Source organism: Anabas testudineus, chromosome 21, assembly GCF_900324465.2.
Source record: "Anabas testudineus chromosome 21, fAnaTes1.2, whole genome shotgun sequence".
Classification (NCBI taxonomy): Eukaryota; Metazoa; Chordata; class Actinopteri; order Anabantiformes; family Anabantidae; genus Anabas; species Anabas testudineus.
This window is the reverse complement of record NC_046629.1, coordinates 22,125,838-22,150,635: the sequence shown is the minus strand read 5'-3', so window position 1 is coordinate 22,150,635 and position 24,798 is coordinate 22,125,838. Positions and strand designations below refer to the sequence as shown.

The 24,798-nt window shown below is 40.9% G+C and overlaps 2 protein-coding genes across 6 annotated transcripts in view; one reads left to right on the top strand and one right to left on the bottom strand.

Annotated features, from left to right (window-relative positions):
* Nucleotides 1–13,501, top strand: part of gulp1a (GULP PTB domain containing engulfment adaptor 1a) — a 67,145-nt gene extending 53,644 nt beyond the window's left edge. For 3 of the 5 annotated variants that reach the window (XM_026375933.2, XM_026375935.1, XM_026375934.1), the window contains 9 exons: nt 430–491; nt 6,014–6,085; nt 8,389–8,487; nt 8,636–8,773; nt 8,972–9,088; nt 9,968–10,054; nt 10,861–10,999; nt 11,183–11,277; nt 12,605–13,501. In XM_026375933.2, the coding sequence (XP_026231718.1) occupies nt 430–491; nt 6,014–6,085; nt 8,389–8,487; nt 8,636–8,773; nt 8,972–9,088; nt 9,968–10,054; nt 10,861–10,999; nt 11,183–11,277; nt 12,605–12,676 (881 nt within the window). In that variant the 3' untranslated portion in view covers nt 12,677–13,501. Of the gene's footprint in view, nt 1–427; nt 492–6,013; nt 6,086–8,388; nt 8,488–8,635; nt 8,774–8,971; nt 9,089–9,967; nt 10,055–10,512; nt 10,744–10,860; nt 11,000–11,182; nt 11,278–12,604 lie in introns of all 5 variants that reach the window. The other 2 variants (XM_033326849.1, XM_026375937.1) reach the window with 2 other exon arrangements.
* Nucleotides 13,502–13,999: 498 nt separating this feature from the next.
* The window catches only part of col5a2a (collagen, type V, alpha 2a), a 34,467-nt gene continuing 23,668 nt past the window's right edge, over nt 14,000–24,798 (bottom strand). Inside the window, exons 19-54 of the mRNA XM_026375932.1 lie at nt 24,463–24,561; nt 24,261–24,305; nt 24,073–24,171; nt 23,918–23,971; nt 23,674–23,781; nt 23,377–23,430; nt 23,162–23,260; nt 22,984–23,037; nt 22,776–22,874; nt 22,636–22,689; nt 22,414–22,467; nt 22,253–22,306; nt 22,078–22,131; nt 21,907–21,951; nt 21,717–21,815; nt 21,525–21,632; nt 21,385–21,438; nt 21,135–21,188; nt 20,815–20,868; nt 20,667–20,720; nt 20,430–20,537; nt 20,122–20,175; nt 19,815–19,868; nt 19,251–19,412; nt 18,828–18,935; nt 18,573–18,680; nt 18,434–18,487; nt 18,246–18,353; nt 18,103–18,156; nt 17,858–17,965; nt 17,285–17,338; nt 17,006–17,113; nt 16,551–16,860; nt 16,196–16,377; nt 15,846–16,088; nt 14,000–15,480 (exon numbers count right to left, since the gene is read on the bottom strand). Coding sequence (XP_026231717.1) covers nt 15,334–15,480; nt 15,846–16,088; nt 16,196–16,377; nt 16,551–16,860; nt 17,006–17,113; nt 17,285–17,338; nt 17,858–17,965; nt 18,103–18,156; nt 18,246–18,353; nt 18,434–18,487; nt 18,573–18,680; nt 18,828–18,935; nt 19,251–19,412; nt 19,815–19,868; nt 20,122–20,175; nt 20,430–20,537; nt 20,667–20,720; nt 20,815–20,868; nt 21,135–21,188; nt 21,385–21,438; nt 21,525–21,632; nt 21,717–21,815; nt 21,907–21,951; nt 22,078–22,131; nt 22,253–22,306; nt 22,414–22,467; nt 22,636–22,689; nt 22,776–22,874; nt 22,984–23,037; nt 23,162–23,260; nt 23,377–23,430; nt 23,674–23,781; nt 23,918–23,971; nt 24,073–24,171; nt 24,261–24,305; nt 24,463–24,561 — 3,357 coding nt within the window. The 3' untranslated portion in view covers nt 14,000–15,333. The remainder of the gene's footprint in view (nt 15,481–15,845; nt 16,089–16,195; nt 16,378–16,550; nt 16,861–17,005; nt 17,114–17,284; nt 17,339–17,857; nt 17,966–18,102; nt 18,157–18,245; nt 18,354–18,433; nt 18,488–18,572; nt 18,681–18,827; nt 18,936–19,250; nt 19,413–19,814; nt 19,869–20,121; nt 20,176–20,429; nt 20,538–20,666; nt 20,721–20,814; nt 20,869–21,134; nt 21,189–21,384; nt 21,439–21,524; nt 21,633–21,716; nt 21,816–21,906; nt 21,952–22,077; nt 22,132–22,252; nt 22,307–22,413; nt 22,468–22,635; nt 22,690–22,775; nt 22,875–22,983; nt 23,038–23,161; nt 23,261–23,376; nt 23,431–23,673; nt 23,782–23,917; nt 23,972–24,072; nt 24,172–24,260; nt 24,306–24,462; nt 24,562–24,798) is intronic.

The following is a 24,798-nucleotide window of genomic DNA, read 5'->3' as shown; positions in this document are numbered from 1 at the left end:
ACAATTTAAGAGAAGTGGGCTGGTGACCAGCAGGTCAGCAGTTCGATTACCTGTCTAGCAGGACAGATCAGGGTAGAAAGTGAAAACAGCAATTGCTCTTGCCTAATTGCCACCATTTGTATGCCCTTCAACAGGGCACTTAACCCCCAGCTGTTCCAGTGGAGCTACTTACAGTACAGTAGTGCCCAACAAATCTGCTGTGGTGGATTTTGGTTGTACTGAAGAGCTTTCACATGTGTCAAAGAGAAACAGTTACTGAAGAAGAAAGTGTTGTTCCTAGGGACCCTTTACTTACTGCATAAATATTTCTGCTTATTTAGTTCCTGCTAAGACTTAGAAGTTTTGTATATATAAGTTGTTGTATTATATTGATTCCATACTCCTTCACTTATATAATATTGACTGAGTGAGCTGCTTGTATCATTTCAGACAAATCATGGATGCACACCCCGGAGGCACTGGCCAAGCATTACATACCCTACAATGCTAAGGTAGGTTTCACCATTAACTGATCCACCAGCAACTAGCAAGGATTTCTAGTTGGGGTTTATTTTATTTTCTTTCCAGCACACCTTGAGCATGAACTGTCAAGACATTGGTTTTTCCTTATTTATTTTCCACAGCTGCTGTTTTCCCCTGGTGCTTTGATGAGGGGAAATCATTCTTGTCAGACTTTAATTTGAAAGATTTTATCTGTGGTTTATCTTTCTTGATTTACTTTTTATTGAGAATACGGTTTGAGCTGGGGGTGTTTATGTTAGGTGACTCGTGCTTTAGTCAAAACCAGCCATAAAACCTGATCCTGATGCAAGAAATGAAGTGACACACTTGATTTTGACTGGAAACATGGTGAGTAACAAAACAGTTAAAAAAAAAAAAAAACAGAAGGAGGACTGTCTCGCTTGGGAAGCCTGTCAGACTGGTTTTCTGCTTCATTTCAACAAAGAGTTTGTCTCCTATGAGGCACAGCATCTGTCAGCCTACATCCCATGCTTCAAAAATGTTAGATTGAACTGAGGAGGAATTCTAAAACTACCGCATCCTTCCAAACTGCTAAAGCTTCCCTGCTGTACTGTATGTAGCAAAAAAGCAAGGGTCATTTTCAGACATGTATTATCAGTTAACATACTGGCTGCATATTGTCACCTTTCACTGATGAGTTTCCAGTCCAGCTAAATTTACTGAGATCTGAGTTCAGCACTCACCACTGGACAAGTCAAAGTGCAGAGACAGTGCTTCACCAGTTCTGTCCGATTGAGGTGTTTAGAATAGTTTAAAATAAGCTCAGTGGTAATTCACTAAACAACATGCTAAAATAGAGAGAACAGAACAAAGTCATAAAAATATCCTGTTTTGAATCTTGTCTATTTGATGACACAAGTTTTTGTTTTGTTTTTTTTGCTCTTTTAGTATCAAAACCCTTCTACCTGGTCTTCTGGCACTTCTAAACCTAAGATCAAGTAAATTTTTTGACATGGCACTAGATCACAGGGTGTATGGCTAATATTTGGAGGTTTCATCAAAGCTTATTTTCAGTATTGTTATGCTTGTTTAAATGTATCTCATTCTAAAGTAAAAAGAAAAGAGAAATCAGAATGCTGTAGTCATGTATCAGTTATATTCATACAAATAACTTAAAGTAAAACCTTGCTTTTAATTGGATATTGTATGATTTTCATTACTGTTTAACCTTAAAATGTTTATCGTTACATAATCAGAAAATGGTTCAAAATATTTCCCTGCACCACAAGGTGATGTTTTAAATGTTTTCGTCATTCAACAGTCATGAACAAAAACATTCTCAATTTACAGTAATCTAAAACAGAGTTGTAATCAAGGTTTTTTTTTAGCTCAAGTCTGTTCTTTCTCCTATAAGTTTATAGTATAGTTTCCCTACTACTGTACTATATACACAACTGTTGAAAGATTTCACAGTTGTCACTTAGAAATGTCCTGGTTCTCTATGAATAAATACAATAAAAATAAACAAAAATAGTAGTTAAAATAAATAGATATGAGAAGGCAATATAGTCACTGACAAACAGCAAACAAGTAGCAGAAAGTCTGGTGACTGTCCTTATAGACAAAATATCAGCTCACTGCATCTTCCTTAAATAGTCTTTAGATAGTTTGGTACTGTTTATGTCCAAATTTGGTTCCAATCAAACGCTGTCCACTGAGTATGACATGTCATTGAAAAATAGAGTGATAGCCTTTCTTCTTCAAGATTTTTTTTTTTTAACCTGGACAACGGTCCCATTTAACATCACCAAAACACTAAATTGCCAGTTTGTGCTGCTCTGTGCAGGGAGTAGTAGACAGCATTGTGTAAGATATTAACTTTCCTGGCAGTCTCTTGCATAGAACAGCCATCATTTCTCAGAACAAGAACAGACTGACGAGTTTCATAAGAAAGTTTGGTGATTCTGGCCATTTTGAGTTTGTAATCAAATCAGCTGTTGCTGATTTTCCAGATGATTAACTGGTCTAAAGGATAGCTTTGTTGCTTCTTTAATCAGCCCAACAACTTTAAGCTGTGCCAACATAATTGTTTCCTAATGACAAACACAAAGTTCTACTGGAACAAATGACTAATGTTTGATGACAATAGTTGTCAGTACAACTGTGTAATGTATGGTATTAAAAATATACCGTTTGCAGTCATGATACTATTACAATTACAAATTGAATGTCATAAAATCTGTAAAAACAAGGACATTTCTAAGTGACTCCATACTTTAAAGCAGTAGTGTAATTTGGTATTTAAATTTAAGAAAAATCATTTCTTTGCTTTATTCTACTGTTAAATAGTTTGCTATTGAACTGCTTACTAAATACATCACATATAAAAAATTGGGGTTTTAGGAAGGGTTTAGATTACTTTACCACAACCTCAGGACTTCCAAAATCTTTAAGAAAATTAAAATGGAGGCGTGGACTAGAACTACTTTAACTGACAAAAAACACCCAAACCTTTTGAGTTTGCTCTGCTTATGTGAACTATGCCGGGCCAAAAGGAGATTTCAGAGGGTCTACAATCAAGAATTGATGATTTACACAAAGCTGGAAAGGGTTACAATGTGATTTCAAAGACTTTAAAAAATCGCCTATAGTCTATAGTTAGCCTTACAGTCAACAATGGAGATAATTTGGGACTGTTGCTACTCCACCAAGAACTGGCCGGCCGTTCAAAATGACTCTAAGAGCACAACAAAAACTCCTCAATGAGTTAAAGAAACAAGCCAGAGTGACAGCCAAAGATTTGAAGGCATCATTGAAACTGGCTAACATCTGTGTTCATGAGTCTACAGTTACATAAAACATAGAACAACAAACTGTCCATTGTAACAATGTTACAATGGACAGACCACAGAGCACTACATCTGGTGTAAAAAGGTCACAATATATCATGAAAACATCATCCCAAATTAAAGTAAAGTAAAGTATGGTGGAGGAAACATCATGACTTGGTTCTGTTTTGCTGCATTAGGGCCTGACCAGCTTGCAGTGATGGCAGGGGGAGATGAATTCCCAAGTGTATCAAAAAATTCTTCAGCATAATGTGAGAATGTTTGTACGTCAGCTGAAACTTTGTAGAAGTTGGGTGAAGCAGCAGGACAATGACTCAAAAGAACGAAACAAATCCACAACTGAATGGCCTCGGAAAAACAAAATCCGCTTTTTGGAGTGGCCAAGTAAGAGCCCAGACCTAAACCCAAAAGAGACGCTATGGAACAACTTTAAGAGAGCCACAAACATGAAATGTTCGAAGAATATGACAGAGCTAAAGCAGTCCTGCAGAAAGAATGGGCTAAAGTTCCTCCTGAACAATGTGCAGGTCTGATCCACTGCTACAGGAAGCACCTGGTTGAGGTTATTGCTGCCAAGCGGCGGTAAATTAATTCAAAGAATTTAAATAGTTTTTCTACTATCACTATGAGGTTTTTATGGTTGTTCTCAATAAAGATGAAAATATGAAAGATCAGATTTCTTTTTTTTTTGTGTGTGTGTGTGTATGTTATCATTATATTTCTTCATCTTGACTTAGATGAAGATCAGATCACATTTTATGAAAATTAATACAGAAAACCTTATAAATCCAAAAGGTTCACATACTTTTTATGCATTTCTTTTGTATATGACATTTGAATATATTTACTTCATACTACATAATTTGTGGGTAATACATTTTTTTCCTTAATCTTCTGACATTGTATTGACAAGATACATACAAAATGGTCAATCAGACACATATCAATCGGCATCAATAGGTCAATAGAAATTAATTTGCCCATATACTGTATGTATCGAAACCCTCTACCTGCCTCTACAGCCTTCACCCAAGCAAAAATGCTCCACAATTTAATTTCTATGAACTAGTTACTGCGTTGTCAGAAAGTGACACCAATAAATGGGAAGTGTCAGTCTCATATTTTCCGGGTTGGAATTTATTCAGTTTTATTCATGTATGATGACAGTAGAGACTGTGATTGATCTCTATATCCCATCTGTTTCGTGTGTTTCTGTCACCATGCTACTCCCTTGATCTGAAATGTTGACTGAATGACTGATTGACCGAATGACTGGCATTAGTGCTTTTTGGGTGCAGCTTCAGTTAGCTTCTGCTCACCTCTCAGCTCCACAAGTGTTACTGACGTCTCAACTACAGGAAGAAAAAAAAAAGATGAAATGTGAATGTCTGAGCTGAAGGGAACAGTGTGACTAACAACAATCGTCTCACATTCATATTTTAGTCAAATTGCACATGACACAGAAACTGTCCCTCCTAAAACAAAATAAGTGAAGAACCTCTGGATCAGGACCAGTGAGCTGAGCATAGACAATGAGGTAAAACTCAGTGTTCAGCTCTTTGTTGTTCATGTCAGCAAACTTCTCAGACCTGGCACAAGCTTGAAATCTGTGCTCTCCTCTGTGCATATTCTGTTTAATTTTTGTGTGAGTCCTCACCGTGAGCAACAAGGGGCACGGTCAGGTCATCTTTCAGCTGCATGCACCAGTTGATGGATGAGCCTCCGAGCTTGGTTTGCCTTGTGAAATGTCCCCAGTCGTAGCCCAGAATGCACTGGTCAGGAACAAGTGCTTCTCCACTCTATTCTGGGCGTCTGTCAGCGGTGCTCTCAGACATATCTCTAACTGTGTAGAGTACATTTGTCAAACGGCTGCAGGGTGCTGACACTTCTGTACAAAGCTTCAGTCTGTTTTCTGGCTCGATTTTAGTATTTTCATTTCTTGCACTAGCACATAATAAGTGCCAGAGTAATTATTATGAGTATTTGCTAAATTCATTCAATTATTAGTGTAAATCTAAGTTACTGAAGACAAAAGGACTTTCTTTTATTGAGCCAACAGATATATATCACTCATAGACTTTAACATTGCGTTGCTTAGGCATTAACAAAGCCAAGTAATTAAAAGCTTCATGCAGATGTTACTTTGTTGTAGAAACAATCCATGTATGCCTGAAGTGTTTACTTTGTTTTTTTGAGATATAGTCTTATTTTGTTTTTCCCCACCTTTGATGGGCTGACACCAGTGTTTATGATGTCTGATATTGGAACAGGCTTCATACATTAAGCTCAGGAGGCACTAAAGCAATGTGTGTGACTGGAACAATTACTGGTGCCCCTGCCAGATGGAAAGCCTCGTGTTCAGGCACAAAGGTTAATGGCTCCATCTGTTGGAGAACAGCAAAAGTGCTGCTGTATACCTGTCTCTGTGTCTGTACATATACATTCACACACTCTTAATGGATAAAGAAAAAGAATATTTTTTTGGTACCTTGAAGAATGTGTACATGAATAGTTGATCAAAATATGTTGTTTTTGTAAAAGAGTTCAGTCTTACTGCTGACAGAAACATGCTCTGCTAAGCGTTATGATGAAAGGGTTACTGTTCAGTTTACTCCTTCGCCTTGTTGTGTTACATATCTTGTCTTTGTTATATCATAAATTAGCCACATCATAAAATCACAACCTTTTTTTTTTCTTTCTAGTTCCTTGGAAGCACAGAGGTTGAAGCCCCAAAAGGCACAGAGGTTGTAAAGGATGCAGTCAGAAAGTTAAAGGTAAAGCCAGACCTTGGAAAAAGCTTGTAGCCCAAAGGCTAGAAAAGTGTTCTTGAGTGACAAGATTGGAAAGAGACTCGGAGCAGAAGGGGTAGGAGTGAGTGACAAATGCTCCCCTCCCTCATCAGTTACCAGTAAAGGTGCCCTTGGAGTTTTTCAGCTCCTATGTGTGGATGCCTTAAACTGCTGCATAAGCACAGCAGCTTGCCCAGTCAACCTCCTCCGCATAAATGTGGAATTCAATAAATGTGATATTTATTTGCAGTTGTTTCAGATCCTTTACCCATAACTTCATTTATCATTTGTTCTGAAATTCTATTACTTACAGTAATTCTATTACATTACAGTTTATTTTTCTTCCTAAATCACTACAAGTATGTTAATATAAACTGTCAGAACTCAGTGTTATTTGATTAAAAAACTCTTGACACTTAATGCTCCCCACCACTGGTTCTTTATATATGCTTTTTAATTGAGCCTAAATGTGCATATTATGATGAAATTTGTACTATGCAATCCCTTCATCTTACACTCTATTAATACTAGTCATATAAACAAGTGTGCTTTAGAAATGTTAGTTAATGCATTAATTAAAGCTGCCTTAATTGTTTAAATGGCTAAATGTACTTTTCTAGGTGCATTAATGCTTCATAGCTCAAAAGTTGTATCTTTTGGTCCCCAAACTGAATCCACACCAGCTATGTTTCCTCTTATGAAACTCTGAAACCCTGGTGCTAACTGAGCAGCACTAAACAGCAAACAGACAAAACAACTTAGCTGGATTAATGGAGAATTTAGCTGCTGAAAAGCAAAAAGATTCCCTCACAGTTTCAGAGGATTAAAACTGTACGAAAATGATTTCTTAGACTTTGTAGGTGGCTAGAAGAAAAGCTGTTTCAGAGCAATAAAGGTTTGCTTGCTGTAAAACCAAAATAATGAGCTGAAAGTCACTAAAACATATCTAGAAGTGAGGGGAAACTACAGAGTTGAATGACTGCAGTGACTGACTAGCAATGTTGGCCAGTAAGCATGGGAACCATTACAAACCAGGCTTCTCTCCATTCTCCAAGCTTCTTGTTAATATGGCTCTGCTCACTGGCTGCTGGCCTCCCCTCTGTGTGCTGCCAAGAATTGAATCTGAGGCCACTTGTAGGGGAGCCTTGTTTTTCCAAACCCATACCTCTATTGTTACATTACATTTGATCTTGAAAGCCTGTTTGGAGACCAAGGCTCCATGGTTTCTCTCCCAGATACAGTCAGGGCATGATTAGTGAGGTTTTATAAACAATATCAACTAAAAAGTGTCACAAAGATATTCTTCATACTTCAGGAAACTTTATGGTTGTGTATGTTAAGATTTTGTAATATATATGTATATATATATATAAATAGGATAAAACTATTTTTGGGTATTATCACCTTTCAGCAAGTGTTATTTCAATTATGTCTCCTCAGCTGATGGCATACACTCCCCATTTAACAGACATTTTCATTGGTTATTGGCCTTAACTCTCTGCCAAGTGCTGTTAGTATTTATGTCACTTGGCTAGACTTGAATAGTGTTTTGGCAGTGCTTGAAAGAGTGACCCTGTGATTTAATTTCTTCTTGTATCTTCAATGAAACGCTGCACTTTAATGATTAAATGTTCCTAAATAAGTTCTCATTGCCCTTTAAGAATGACATGCTACCAAATATGTTTATGTGCTTTGTATTGTTGTTGGATTTTAGTGTGGTAAATGTACTTGACCTTCAGTTTGTGTGAAATGTCTCTTTTAAAGTTCTAATGTTTATATCTGTGCTAGATTTAATGACTGAGAAAGAGAAAAGTAAAAGAGAATTATCATTCTCAGTCAGTTCCCCTCAGCTCCACATTTCAGCTTCTTGAACTACCTCTGTCCTCTCAGTAGCAATAATTTCCAGCTTACTGTACCCTACAGCCCAACACCAAAACAAACAAAGCTAGCAACTTACTAATGAACATAATTGATCATTAATATTCAGATAAGATCCTTTTTGGAAACATAAACAAGAAGAGTGAATCTTACTTCTTCTGGGCAGCCAGAGACATGACTTTAAATCAGTACTTATGGTTCTCTGTGTCTACTCAGTGTGTAAATAAGAAACTGATTACTGATCATAACAATAGTTTGTGTTTTCCTGTAGTTGCAAAAAATAATTATGCAGCTTTAAAATGTGTAAATGTCCTGTTAGGAGGCTTCTAGTTGTGTATATGTCATTAGCGTGTTTTGCATTAGCAGAGTGGAATAACAATTTATTTTTTTGTTATTTTTCTAATGGGCAGTTTCAGAGGCACATCAAGAAGTCAGAGGGGCAGAAGATCCCCAAGGTGGAATTGCAGATCTCCATTTATGGCGTGAAAATACTAGATCCCAAGACAAAAGTGAGGAAAAATATTTGATATGTACTGTTTGACAGGTGCATTAATAGTGTGCACAATACCTTAGACGTTATACTGACAACACTGTGTAGAGAAAGAAGTGAGCAGTAGTTATGAAGTTGGCATTGAATTTATTGCTTTTGTTTTCCAGGATGTGCTGCACAACTGTCAGTTACACAGGATATCCTTCTGTGCAGATGACAAGACTGATAAAAGGATATTCACTTTTATTTGCAAAGACTCTGAGTCTAACAAACACCTGTGCTATGTGTTTGACAGTGAGAAGTGTGTAAGTGTTCTCCGCTTCCTTGACTCTTCATTAAATTATTAGGTATCATGTTTCATCTTCCTGTTTGTTTGTTTGTTTGTTTGCCATCTCTCCAGACTGGTACTTTACATCTTCTACCTAAATGTCATCGATCAGCTCCGGTGTAAATAAGCTGTAGTGACACTTGGATAAGAGGTCTTTGTTTCTTTCGTGCTGCAGGCAGAGGAAATAACTCTAACTATTGGTCAGGCCTTTGACTTGGCCTACAAGAAGTTCCTGGAGTCTGGAGGAAAAGATGTAGAAACCAGGAAACAGATTGGAAGCCTACAGAAAAGAGTATGTATGATTTAGCTTGTTCGGCCTCACATAGGCTTTAACTGACTTTGAAAACTTGTACCACCCTGCTGACACATTGATATTTTTGTTAATTAATGCAGAGCTTGTTTCTATTGATTGTTAAAAATCATTGAATGTGTGCAATTAGCCTGTGCTGATGAAAAATGTCAGTAATGAATATTAATAATAGAAAGTTGTCTTGTGAGAGCCTTAGTCTGTAATTAAGTTTTTGTAAGACCTCGCTGAAAGTGGAGCCATCCCACTGGTTTTGGTTAAATGGAGGTTTATTACATGTATATACATGAGTATGAAACTGGCTGGTATTAAGCTGAACAGCAGCGTGATGTCTGACAGATTATAAGGTTAGGGAAGGAGGCATAATTAGGAGGAAAAGAATAAACAAACCCACGAGAGAGAGGGAGAGAGAGAGAGAGAGAGGGAGAGAGAGAGAGCAGAAAAACTGGGAGTGGTTAATACGACAGTTTGGAACATTCTTAACCTGCAGCTCAGCAACAGCAAAAAGACTGGAAGACCATAGAAGACAACTAAAGCGGAGGACCAGAGACTCTTTCACAACATCTAGTCAAATCAAGAACTCTTGAAAAAGTGGATATGTCAATGTGACTTCTTACAGTCAAGAGAATCTTTATGAATGTAAATAGAGACGCTTCATAACAAGGTGCACAAACTGCCAACACTCAAGAACAGAGAGGTCAGAAAAAGAAAAACACCTGAGCACTTCTGGAATCAGGTTATTTAGACAGATGAATGGATGGAAAGCACATGATGTTCGCTTAATTCAATGATCTAAATTCCAGGCATTTTAATTACCACGTCAACTAAACTGAATGTATTTGTTCTGTTTTGTTTTTTGATCAGATTCAAGAGCTGGAAACAGAAAACTCTGAGTTAAAGAAACAGCTTCAAGACCTCGAGGAGCAGCTGATGATAACTCATGTGCCGCCCGTAAGGCTGAACTGCACCGACACACACACAGAAACGTTAAAGTGAGTGTTAGCAGCAAGCGGCACACAAAGCTATTAAGAGTGCATAGACGGGAACCAGTGTGTAAGTTCTACTCTAAAGGTGAAAATAACTACAGAAGCCCAACACTAGAATAGGAATCATTTAGAATTGAACTTGGTCTGTGATTAAATGCATGGCCTTAGACTGGGGTTTGGAATGAGTGAACCTATCTGGAGGAGCCAGCGGGGGTCTGAGCTGAGTCTGAGGCGAAGCAATTACACACCTGATTGGTCTGATGAGGAATGTGATACATTCAGCGTCTAACTGGGGCAGACGCCTCCTGTGAATGTCATTACCCACATCTCGCCCGCTCTACTGTGCTGACTAATGCCGTCCCTCTCTGGACGTTTTCTGTCTGCAACTTCTCTCTCATTTTTATTTGTATTTCTTATTCTCAGCCGCTGCACATGAACGCAGCCAATGAAGCGTACGTGCTGCAGAGGCCCTCCTCTCTCTTCTGGTGTCACAGCATTAAGTCGCTCTCCTGTCTGGAAATCTCCTCTGTCACGCTCACTCCCATGAGCTCGCCGGAGTCCAACCTGTCCAGCGGCCTACTAACTCCTCCTCCTGCCAAACCTGCTCTTCTTCCTCCTAAGCCTACCGAGGGATGCAGCATCCCACGGCCTCGCGTAAACACCCCACGCTTTCTCTCTCTGTCTTCTCCTGTGCTTTGTCTCTGTCCCTGAAGCTTCATGATCTGCTGTTATGATACGTAAGTTACACACATTTATCTGCTGTGTATCCAGGCAGGGAGTATCTCCATGAAGCCGCAGTCCACAGACATATTCGACATGGTTCCCTTTTCCCCTGTGACACCGCTGGTGCCCACACTGGCCAGCAATGGCTGTCCACCACCACCACCAACCACGCTGCCACCAGATATAAGTGAGTGAGAACTGGTAACGCTGTAGAGCGTAACATCTACATGCTGGTTTTTGAAAGAGGCAGCTGCAGAGGAATGCAGTTCAAAGAGCAAACAGTGAAAATGTTCTGAAGATCGTTTTTCTTTTCCAACTGTGTGTGTGTGTGTGTGTGTGTGTGTGTGTGTGTGTGTGTGTGTGTGTGTAGGGAAAGACTTGTTTGGCGCAGAGCCATTTGATCCGTTCACCTGCGGGGCAGCTGACTTTCCCCCAGACATCCAGTCAAAGCTGGACGAGATGCAGGTGAGCGTCTGTCTGTGTGTGATTCCTCCACATTGGGAACTGCAGGGGTTGATGGTTCAACTGTGAATCCCAGCTCTCCTGTCTGTCTTATCGTCCACATCAGCACTTTGAAGATGAATAAATAAATAAATGGACAAATCTCCGGTTTATGTGCACAAAGACTGAGGCTAACGATAAACTACTTGCAGTCCTTTCTGAACAGTGGTAAAGCTGCAGTTTGTTCCAGCTATGAATATTAAGATAGATGACATTTATCATACTGTGGCGCATAAAGCCATAAAACAACACATTGATTCTACTGTATGATCCTCTTTATAAAACGGCTGAGCTCAGTCAGCTTGTAATGAAGCAAGGAGGGAGCTCAGTGTATGAATGTGGCCGACTGCTTCATTTAGATTTATTAGGGATGTGAAACCAATTAAGCCTTCAAAAATAAAAGCCTTAATAGAAAGTAATGAATAGATCTATAACTGTAAGTCCTCCTGTGCACACACAATGAATGATATGTAGTAAAAGTCAAATGTCTTCATAGAGGAAGCTGTTATTGCTGATAAACCAGGCACTTGCTGTCAGTAATATAACCTCTATGAAGTCAAATTTAACCTAAATAAAGAATACGGAGCTGTTATCTACCCGCTGCAGCACAGCTGTTGCCAGCAGGAGGCGCTGTTGTTCAGATCCACTTTTTTTTTTTTCCACTTCCTTCACTTTGTTCTTCTCCTCGACTACTAACAGCTGAATTCTTCTCTTGTCTTTTCCACGTGTAGCGTCAGAGATGGTTCGTACTCTCCTGCTCCGTGTCTGTGCTGTTTTCCTTGTGCATGCCTTGAATGCTGCTGCACGCGTCCACTCTGAAGCTCACTACACGAATTCTAATCTCTTGTTCTGAGCTGCTTTTGTGTCTTTAATGGACGGCAACAGACTCTGCTTTTAACTAAAGTGAACACTTAAATGTTTATTTAGCTCATAAAATGATTAGTGGAGCATCTGTCTGCCTGTCAGCTTCACTTTTTATTACTTTCATAATTGCTCTGCAGCTGTGATCAGCATCAGTCCAGCTCCAGTGATCCTTTTAGCCCTTCAGTCTCCATCCAGACGCACGCCTTCGTGTTCCTGCATGACTCTGTGATCCTGTGTATAGCGCATGACCGAGCACGATGGAGCAGCCACGTTGAGTCTCTGTAGCATTTTATTCTTCACCTCACCGCTTTCCAGACTGTCCGCGTGTTCTCTCATCTTCTCAGCATCAAACATTCGTGTGTGTCGTCTCAGAGCAGTGTCAGCGTGGTCGCCGGGTGTCACAGCTGTTGTGTGGCTTGTTTTCCAGGAGGGGTTCAAAATGGGACTAACCTTAGAGGGCACCGTCTTCTCTCTGGACCCGCTAGACGGCCGCTGCTGATGCCAAGAAGATGCTCTTTGTCGCGTTACTTTTAACTCGTTTGTATGAAGAAGTGCCAAAATCCACTCCGCAGCTGAGTCGAGATGTCGCAGTTTTCATCTGGAGGTTTATATGCATTTGCATTTAGATTGTTTTGGGTTTTTTTTTTCGATATTTCAAGGTAAACTCAGATCCATTATAGAAAAGAACTATTTTTGTAAAAAACAAACAAAAAAAACAAACAACACAAACCTTATGGAAGGAGTCGTTAAGAGCACCGTTGCTTACACAGGCAATGAGAGATGTACATAGTGGAGTATGTTCAGTGGTACACTGTGGCCGACTTTTCCTATCAGACACTTTGTGACTAAGCACCATTTCAGTTCTGTATTGTTGACACATTCCTGTTTGTATGCCAAACGCAAGCTGGCAAGAAAAAACCCTAAATGGAGTCTGTATGGTTAACACAGTTCCTCAGCTCGGCCATAATCTCACATACAGCAGCTTGTTTTACTCAACATTATGTAGTGAATTAATCCAGCTGGATATTTTATAACCCGACAGTGTTGTTGTTGGTTTTTTTTTTTGCCATTGCAGTATTTACTTGTTATTTTTACTTTGTCATAATTTTAGACTCTTTTTTTGCACCAGAAGGCACTTTTTATTCCTTTTTCCTTTCTATTTTCTTTCTTTCTATTTTTGTTTCCTCCTTTTGTTTCTTTCTTTCAGATTTTTTTTTTTTTTTTTGGACAGCCTCTGTACTTTTCCAGTACTTTTCCCATTATTTTACTTGCTTTGACTTTGCTGTTACAATTATTAAAGAAAATCTTTCTGCAAAAACCATTACTTAATGATTCTGATCTGCTTTCTTTTCATTTTATAGATTTAATTTAGTGAAGTCACGGCAGTGCTGTGGCTTCCAAATGTCTCAGAAATGTTAAGGCAGTGATTTCAAGTGAGACCATATGTTGGTTATTGTTTTTATTTCATTTGTTTTCAGCCACTTTTCTGCTAGGTAAGTATTACCTGTTGAAACAGCAGCGTGTTAGTGTGCTAATGTTAGCAGTTGGCTCAAAGCGCTGCAGCGTGTCAGAGTACATTGTGGCTTTAGACTCGTTTGTAATATTCTGTTGGCAGTTGTGTGATTTGTCCTGCTGATGATGTTCAGAAGGGTTCATTCTGCCACTGTTCAACTTCTTTTACTACATCTGCTTCCATTCTGTGGTCTACGGTCACCTTTCCTTACAGCTTTACACCCACCTCACACTGAAATTACTCTGTTATGATACAGCTTGTTAAATTATCACATGAATTCTCCTCAAACAAGAACAGGCAGAGAAAGTATTATAAAGTATTTTCAATATTTATTTTTGAAAGGATGAAAATGCATCTGCTTCCAGTGTGGAAAGCCCTCTCTTCCTCCTCCTCCTCCTCCTCCTCTTCATCTCTGCCTCTGGGCTCTTAGCAGGCAGTCAGTCTACAATAAATATGCTCAAATATGAACCAAATGGTCACAACAGAATGACTTGATAGCACATTCTTCAGAGAAAACAAACAGCTTACTTACTTACATTAGAGACAAGTGTGTTAACTACATCAAATACATTTTGTTTCTAACTACAAAAAGTGTCTAAAATGAGTCTGTGTGCAAAGTAACAGCGTTCAAAGACCTAACTCCACCTGAATTAACGTGACAAGAGCTTGGGGGGATTAACAAGCTTTTAGTTTAATTGTTGCATAGCAAGAAGTACAAAGCAAAAAGGCACTCACAGCCATCTTATTCTGTAAATATAAGTCGAGGATACTGCAAAGGGGGAACTGACATGCATAAAAACAGAATATTCTGTGCTACCTGTTACTCTACGATATTTAAGTTGCATGATAGGAAAAAAACATTTACAAATGACCACACACCACTCACATGACACCTCATTTAGCTCTCCATCATTGACAGAAAGATCTTTATTGGCATCCTCAAACCCTGCCCTGTACCACGCAGCCGGGAGAAGAAGTGCACAAGGATCACACTACTTACAAAACAGCACCTGTGAAAAAAGATTTACATGGAGCGTCATCGTTTTCTCACTTTTGGTGACGAGGTAGCGAACACTGAGGACTCGACAGGTCTCAATGCGTCTTTAATGACGGGATACAGACACCGGTTCTTCAGAGCGGTCTTTAGAGAATACCTGCGCTGGTGAAGCATCATCAGCTCTATTTGTTTCCTCAATAGCACCACAATGTTGCTTTATATGCCAACATTTCAAATAAAAAAAGAAACAAATTAGTAGTGGTGGGACGACATTTGACATAGGTTCAGTGGGGTTTTTCAGCAGCTGTCTTGTTTCTATTCAGAATTCTTTGGCCATGTTCTGTGAAATAAAATTCAAATTGGAATAAACTGCACCAGAGAGAACCTTGAAATGCATGAAGCCTAAAGTCAAACGTACACAAGAAGACAGAGGAATGATTCAGATTTGTACCAATTTTTATGTGAATTCCAAACATCCATCTAACTTACAGATCGTCGATGTCTTGAACTGGGTTGAAAGGCACAATAAATATCTTGCCACAGGGCCAGAATAGTTCTCAGTACTCGTATGTACAATGTGGCTGATCGAATCAGCTGTCAGTTCAATAGTCTCAGGATTCTCCTCGACTCATCCCTGCTGACGACTCTACAAGAAGCACACGGGCCCGATGTCGATGCCAAACTCTTGATCTGGACCACCAATGTCCACAGGGGCAATATCCACAATAGGAAGTCTTGCTGTTTTCTGTGTCCTGTACTCAAACACGGTCTTGCCCCAGTTGCCATTGGCTTTCTGTGAAAAGGACACAAATCCAAATGTTAGTCAGAAATGTAATAGCATGCAGCAGACAGCCAACAGTATAAAGGGCTTTGTTCTGTGCTTAGAAGCAGCGCGTTGGCACTGACTCCAGAGGTTTCGTTGCGTTGCGTCCTGAGCCTCACTTTCATATTTTCTTTATACTGTATAAAAATAATACTGCTGCATAAATGTTCACCTGTTCTCTGAAAGTGTAATAATCTGCTGCCGATAATGGTCCCAAACAAACGCAGCCTGTTGTTAATAATTATGTGTGCATTAATTAACTAAACGTTTCTAGATTTCAGCCTCTGTAGGTGTTGGGAGGCTGACTAACTAGCTGAAGACATGCTGGGACTTACTGAGCAGGAGTCTTCCACCACTGTGTATCTGAAGCGGTTGTTTCCTTCTGCTTTGAGCTCCAGGTCGTTGGTGCCTTTAAGGATTACAGCTTTCTTCAAGTTGCCCGTCTTCTCGTCCTTGTAGCCCACAGAGTTCTTGCAGTGGTAGGTGATGGTCTGGGAAGCCTCTTTGGACAGCAGTCGGATGAAGGTCATCTGGACTGTGACAGAGTTTGCAGGCTGGTCTTTGTTGCCATAAGTGAACTAGAAACACAAACACGGCTGGTTTAGACAGAGCACACCCACACCTCATCGAAACATCCAGAGGTTTCACTCACTACTCTCTGGCACAGTCAGGATCTACTACTCACATGTGTCCCGCCGTTGATGTCGGCTCCAAACCACACAGGTTTGTTCCTGGATGAGCTCCACCACACTTTACGAGGTACGCTGGACGGGTTGGCGGCGATGCAGGTCTCTCCAGTGTCCATGTTGCAGTGTACTTTGATGGCATCTTCTGCACTGCCTTGATTTGGATCCATCCAGTACTCACCTACACAGCACAATGATCAGGGTGTGATAGTACATAGAACTATAGATATGTAGCAGATAACTGACTCTGCAGCAGCTGTGAGAGCAACAGCTAAATTCACATGGAAACTCGTTCACAGCTCTGTGGCAGAATCTTTCCACTAGTTCCTCTCTCTGATCGCCACCCACACTCACCACTCTTCTTCATGGGGTAGCACCTCTTCAGGTCATCACAGGTCCTGGCAGGATGCTTCCTGCTGCCATCTGGGCTCTTCATGCTGTCGATCTGACTGCTGAGGGCCTTCAGCGTGGCCTGGACGCCGGGGTCCACAGGAACTATGGTGGATGAGTTGCTGTTGGGCAGAGCCTCGTCTTCACTGAACTCAGGAGGAGGCGGAGGACCGGAGTCGTAATCCTGAGGGCCGCCAAAAAGGTCATCTATAGCCGCCATGGGTGGTCCAGGGGGACCGGGAGGACCAGGAGGTCCAGGCTCTCCTGTTGGGCCCTGTTGATTTAAAGAGTATTTTATTTTTCTCTATTCTCATCACTGGTCAAATTGGCTACTGACACGTTTAATGGTTTTCTAACAGGGCTTGCTGCCGTTTAACAAACAATAAGAACCTCATGTCTGTGGTTCAACGACACAATACCTCTGGTCCAATTTCTCCACTGATTCCACGAGTTCCAGGAGGTCCCATTGGTCCAGGCTGTCCGAGGTATCCTTCCTTTCCAGGTGGCCCAATAGGTCCAGGAGGCCCCTGAATCACATTCCAGTAAATCATTGTTAGTTTTAAGTCTCAACAGCAACAGCTTGATGTAAAATGGATGCTGGCATGAAAAGATAATATCTGCTGTGTTTGCTAAATTACAAAGCCAGTATAAATTTACAAAACATAAAAATAAGAAACAGAAGAAGCTGTGGCATTTACCCTCTGGCCACTTGGTCCAACAATTCCTGGAGCTCCCTGCTCACCTGTTGTACCCTAAAAGAAGAAAGAAAAGTTCATCATGCACTTGGGAGCAACGGGCTTTGATGGATATGACCTGCTGGATGATACTTCAGAAACTTTCTACTGTAAATACAACACACTCTCCATTCTGCAGTGTATTATACAAATGTCAAAATGCTTTCAACACTGAGCATCTTATCACAGTTAAAGTAATTAATGATGAGGAACAATAAAATAAACAAAATAATGAAGTCTGTTTACTGATCTTAATATTTCTTATGTTAATTCAATGTTCTGCATTAAAAGATATGAGGAAAAAATGTCGTTTAACACAATTGTTGACAGTGATATTTCATATTTAAGATTTTCATATTTTTACATATTATTGATAATTGATTATATTTTATATAAGCCCACAGAAGCAATATTAGCACATAAAAAAATGACATATCTGCACTAATAAAGTCAGCGTGAGCAGTAAGAAACACATCGACTTCATGCAGAGTGGCCAGCTCAGGAAATGTTGGATTCCTCAGTTTTTCTCTGACTTACTGGAGGTCCAGGGAGACCCTGCAAACCAGTGAATCCTCTGTGTCCCTTCTGCCCTCTCTCTCCATGGTCGCCCAAATCACCCTTATCACCTCTTGGTCCTTGGGGTCCCTAAATGAAGAAAGATTGAACATATTTCAGGAGATTGGACCTAAAAGGTCACTGTGGTTCTGGGTTCAGCTGTAATCTTCATTTAAACTGATCACAAAAGTCAACTTCCACAGTGATGTTCTGTGTTGGACACTCACCACTAATCCTCTCTTTCCAGCTGAGCCTGGTGGACCAACAGGTCCTCTTGAGCCCTGAAAATGAGTCAGATCATTACACAGCCTTATCACTACTCCCCTCCATCCTGCTAACAGACATATGTAACTCGCACAACTCTACTTACAGCCTCTCCTCTCTTGCCAGCATCACCGGGTGCACCAACAGGACCTGGAGGGCCAGGAAGCCCCTGTGGTCCAACCAAACCCTCTGAGCCAGGATCTCCTCGGTCTCCCTACAAGAGTAACATCTGTCAGTCACTTGAAATATGAAAAGCAGCACAGAGCACACATTTGAATTCAGTTAGTTTCTTACTCTTTGCCCAAGAACGCCGTCCTTTCCTGGGGGACCATCAGATCCTGCAGGACCCTGAGGAGCACACAAATACACACCTGTAAATACGCAGTGGTATGTCGGACCTGAGAACCATAATCAATTTAAACGTCCTACTTACATCTGGACCAGGATCACCACGAGGTCCATTAGCACCAGGAGCACCAACAGGACCTGGGGGGCCTTTATCTCCAGGTGCTCCTGTGCCTCCTTGTTTTCCTGGTGGACCCTAAGAAAAAGAAACGGGAAACTCAGAATCCAGAATTTAAAGGACCATTCCACCCACCACATTAATCACAAAGACATTCAATAAAAACGGCTCTGAATAGGATCCCTGTTAAAAGAAGCTCAGGAGCAGCAGAATCAGAACTCATACCGCTGGTCCTGGAAGGCCGGGCATCCCGCGCTCTCCTCTCTGCCCAGGAAGACCCACAATGCCTCTCTGTCCTGTAGTTCCAGCTGGGCCTGGAGGACCATCAGGTCCCTAAAGCCAAGATCACACAGTGTTATGGCTTTGAGATTCACACACGTGGATTCCAAGTTGATGCCACAACCTGGAACTTTCTAACCCACAGTTAGGACCAAGCATTTCTAAACTATATTCTATAACAAGGGCATTTACATTTCTTTACACTAAAACTTCTGAGCAGTGTCTGAGTTTAATCATTTCAAATGTTGCAAAGAATGCAATTTAGTTTTCTACTACATTCTGCACTGGTTGCTCACAATATTCCACAACTTAGAAAAAATGTGTTCACCAACACATCAACACGTCAAACAGGAAACTTGTCAAGTTTACCGTGGGTCCATCCTCTCCAGAGTCCCCTTTGTCTCCTGGGCTGCCGGGTGGTCCTGCTGGTCCTCTCTCTCCTTGTCTTCCAGGGGGTCCGTGGTCTCCACGAAGACCTGCAGGACCCTCTTTCCCAGGAGGTCCCAGAGGTCCAGGTTCTCCTACTGGTCCCTAGAAGAATTGGTTACAGGTCATGAGCCATGCAGTGATCTCACAGTACAGTTACATAAAGGTACAGTACACATCAGGTTGGAGTAGAGCTGAGTGATGATGTCTCCTCTACATATAACTAACATGTTAGTCAATCATTATCTAATTGTGTTGCTATAGCGAACTGGTAACTGGTATCGTTTTTTTATTGTAAAGGCAGACTTTTAGATTAATGCTGCTGTAAGTTCGCACCAGTTCACTCTTATAGTACAGTAAAGTTGACAGAGAGCAGAGATCCAGTTAAACAAGTACAGTTGGTATTTTACTGTTTTACTGAAACAGCGATTAAAGGTTAGATGTCGGTGTTATTGATAATCAATATCTTCAATGACACATTTCTGACTCAGAGATATTAATACTTACAGCTGGACCTGGTGGTCCGACTCTTCCTGCAGATCCAGGGAAACCAGTAGGACCCTGGTACAAGCAGAGACATTTTATGAGGTGCTCACTCACTGCTTTATAACATTAAACCACTATATAGTATTCACTTTTAAAAAGGAAAGTGATATAAGACTAATATTATGTTATTCATCAACAGGCATTCAAATCTGTAGATAAATCCAGAAATCAGGCACAGTACCCTTCCTGAGCGCACAGAAACATTTCCTAACCATCTACTGTAATTTCACTTTGTAACAATAAATCTGTAATTGTGAAATGATCTTACTGGTGCACCCTGTGTTCCTCTTCCACCTTTCAGTCCAGCCACACCAGCAGGCCCCTAAAACAACAACACTTTCTTAGACATGTATGACATAATCTTTAAGTAACATATGTGGCAAAAGCAACTTCTCTTTGTTATTGAAGGCAGTGAACAGATGATGAATTTGTTACAAACAACAGAACCTTGAATCTGGACTATGTTAAAGCACAGCATCAACTGCTGACACTTAAATCCAGTACTGGAATATATAAAAATGCATCAGATCATCTCCAAACCACTTTGTATGTAGTATCTGTATGTCTACAACTCACAGGAGGTCCGTGAGTGCCAGCCAAACCCTGAGGACCTGGTGATCCAGCATCTCCTTTCTGTCCTGGTTCTCCGGGCTCTCCCTTGACTCCAGGTTGGCCATCAGGACCCTGTGAAGGTCATGTTGAAAAAAACAAAACAAAATCAAAAACAGATGAATCTGTCATTAGTTTTACATCATCTCAGAGAGAAATGTCATTAGACACCAATGAAACAAAGAGGAGGCTTTAACTACTTACAGGGGGCCCAGCAAATCCAACAGCACCTATTGGGCCAGGGTCTCCTCTTGCTCCCTGTTGTAGCAGAGACACGTTTGCGTCAGTTTACTGAAAAATATTAACATTATTATTATTAAAATAACATTATTGTACAGGTTGTACTACTCACAGGCATTCCTCTGGATCCTAGAGGTCCATGGGGTCCTTTGGGTCCAGGTTCTCCCTATAAAGATAAAGATATAAAGACACATTTACTGAGAATAATTTGTCATTCTCCCTGTGCTCCCCCATAAATGTAGTGTTTTATGTTTTCAAACTGTCCTTCACAAGCTGCTAAGGAAGTGAAGCTGTCTTCAGGATGCCCACTACGCTTTAATCAGTGTAGTAGGCATCCTGAAGACGCTTCACTTCCTGCAGTCATAACACTAACTCACTGTGACATGAACAGCAGCTTTTCAATGTGTGTAAGAAGTCAAACAAACACTGTACCTTCTCACCACTGGGTCCAGAAGGTCCTAGTGGGCCAACAGGACCTGGAGCCCCCTGTTGGCAGTAAAGATATTTCATTGGGGTTACCTGCACATAGCTGTTAGCAGTAACTTGAGCAATCACAACAGGGAACACATTTCTTTAAACAGGCTGTAACATGTTGCATCATCAGCCAAATCTTATTTTAGTGTCACAAGTATAAATTGAACCTTTATCATGGATGAGATGAGACAAACACTGTTTTGCTTACTCTTGCTCCATCATTTCCAGGTGTTCCTTCTGATCCTTTCTCACCAATTGCTCCCTGTACAAATACAGCAGGTAGTTATTGATATTGCCAAGTGAAAATACTATATAATGGCAAACAAAAGAAGATCATGATGAACTTACTCTGTCACCCTTAGGCCCAGGAGGGCCGGAGATGCCCCTCTCGCCTGGCATTCCCTGAAGACCTGGAGGACCAACATCGCCAAGAGCACCAGTGGGACCAGGACTACCCTGTAGTGACAGATGCCAATGTTAGTATGTGTATTTACAGCAACTCTTAAGTGGTCCTATAATAGTGTTTTGCTTTTTTTGTACCTTTGGTCCATCTGGGCCAGGTGCACCAGGGATTCCTTTAGGTCCCTGCAGACCAGTTGGACCCAGTTCTCCTCTCTCCCCAGGAATTCCACGCTCACCCTGCAGAAAAAAATCACATTTTCAGTCTCTGATGCTCACAGTCACTATGTAAATAAAACAAATATAGTTTAGCATGGGCAGATTCTCCTACCCTTGGTCCAATTTGACCCACAGCACCAAGCTCTCCAGGAATACCCTGGAAATCACAAACAGGGGTGATATTTGTTCAGTCCAAACTAAATCCTAATCACCATCAAGCTCCAAATGAGATGTTTCAAATAATCAAATAGATGTAGCAAAAGATACGTTTTGTAACACTCACTTGATCACCTGGTTTTCCAGATTCACCAGGGGGGCCTTGATTTCCAGGCAAACCCTAAGACAAAACAATGATTAAACATGGCAACTGTATGACCACACGTTGCGGTCTAACAACGTGTAGGTCCATTAGCTGTTCCTCAACTTTCTCACATTTTACTGCTAAAACAATGACTCACCTGGAATCCATTAACACCTGGAGGTCCTTGCTCTCCTCTCTCTCCTGCAACACCCTATGAGAGAAAACATTAATGTCTCATTTATTTGTGATGTATAATATGTTAAAAAATAGAGCAGTGAAAATGCAGTCACTGTAACCACGGAGAATCCAGTCACTTACTGGTGGTCCAGGGGGGCCAGCAGGACCAACCTCTCCATCTTTTCCAGGTGGACCCTGAAGACAAAGTGACAATTAAAAACCAGCTGCATTATACTACATACACTGTATCAGCCAGACAATACTCAGTAAAGTAGTGTGTTCATTGTATTAATACATAAATGCAGTCCTGCGATGCATATTCACAGGTCTATGAATTAATGTGTATTCATAATTAGCACTCACTCTTTGACCTGGCACTCCTGCAGACCCTTGTTCTCCTGTCTTTCCTGGGTCGCCCTTTGGGAGTAAAACATGTTAGGGGTTAGAGGAAGAACTGAAAATAAATACAATGATCAGACTGTGAGTAAAAAAAACTCTCTTACACTGAAGCCTTTGGGGCCTGGTACTCCCATGGTTCCTGCAGGGCCTCTGTTTCCAATGGACCCGGCAGGACCTGGACGACCATCTTCACCTGGGGCCCCCTAATAAGAAGCAAACATTCTTTGACTCAATTTCAGACCAAAGGACTAGATTCAATCTCATGATACATTATGTTTAGTGTCTTATTTGTGGCCAGGCTCTGTGACCTACCAGTGGTCCTGGTTTGCCCTCTGCCCCTTGAACTCCTGGGGTGCCAGTGAGACCCTTCAGAAAAGATAAAAAAAACAAAATGAATGGGGAGAAAGCAATAAAAACAGTAGCTGCACTGTTTGAATTGAGAGATGGTATAGTAAGTAAAAAATTTAAATGCTAAGCTCTTCAGTGTTACCCTTGCACCTGGTAAACCAGGTTCCCCTGTACGGCCAGGGTCTCCTAGAGAACCTTTGGGCCCTGGTGGACCAGATGTTCCTCGATCTCCTTGAGCCCCCTTTAGAAAAAATATAGATTATATTTAAACAATCTGTAGATTAAAACGTGAGTGCAAATCAAAAAGATTTGCTATTATTACAATTTTACACCTTAGCGGACCCAAGTCTACTGTACCTTAGGTCCTGGCAGCCCATCAGCACCAGGGAATCCTCTGTTACCAGGGGCTCCCTAACAAACACATCAACAAGTTAGATGCTTCATGTTTATACTTGTAGTCTCACACAAAAGTTTGACAGTGGAGTGAAGGTCACACCCATGTATGTAGATGTGTTTAGAAAATCCACACAACAGGGAAAAACCCCTTTCATCCATCTTCTACACAGACTTTACACTGTGCATGGTCATTGTGGGACCAGCCTCCCTCTCTATGACTGCATGTATTTTACAGTATGAGGTAGGGTGCTGACTCACTCTCTCACCAACAGGTCCAGGAGGACCAACAGAACCGGGGTCTCCACGTGATCCTCTCTTTCCTTCCTCCCCCTGAGGTCCAATAACTCCCTGGGAGCCTAGTGGACCCTGGGAAGTTAACAAGCAAACAACAATATGCTTGAATTTAAGAGGGAACCTGTTACCTTCCTCTATATTACATTTGAGTTGCGTTAGTATACATACAGTAAAAATAAAACTAAAGCGTAATTATTTATTAGCTTACAGGTTCTCCTTTGGGTCCAGCCTCTCCTTTAAATCCTGGTACGCCAACATCTCCCTATAGCACAAACATTCAAGGAGGTTAATGAAGGGGTTAAAAAATCCCATTAATAAACAAACAAATAAACAAGACTTTTTTAAAACTAAAAGCCACTTTACCAATTGTCCTTTGATACCAGGCTGCCCAGTGCTCCCCTGAGGTCCTGGTGGGCCAGGAGGTCCAGAATGGCCACCTGGACCTTGTGGACCACGATTGCCCTATTAACAGTCAGACATGTTATTTGTGACCTCAGTGCATCCATATCATCAATACATATGTTGTTTAAATTAAATTACTGTGTACTTACCACTGGTCCTTTGGCACCTGGGCCACCATCTGTACCCATGGGTCCCTTTCAACACAAATGGTCTTCAGTTAGTTCATCAAGTAGCTTAACTGAGCAATATGTGAGTCTGTTAACTGCTGTGATAAACTAAACAAGCTATCCAATCTACTGTCATCACACGGCTCATTAATGTGTATCGTGTGTGATGTGTAAATAGACAAACCGTGAGGCCAACTGCTCCAGCTCTTCCCTGATGACCAGTCTCTCCTCTCTGTCCCTGTGGGCCCTCAGGACCCCGGACTCCAGTGGGACCAGGTTGTCCCTGTGGAAAACAACCACCTTTATAATTTGTATACATCCAGTAGATCCCAAATTAAACAGATAATAGCATTAGATTATAGAATACCAACCAATTTGACATTAAAAGTGAATCATTATTTGGTTAGAAGCATATTATTCAAAGTACTCAAATCATTTACTTTAAGTAAAAGTAGCAGTACCACATCGTAGAAATACCCTTTACAAGAAAAAAAAAGGTCCTGCATAAACAAATTGTATT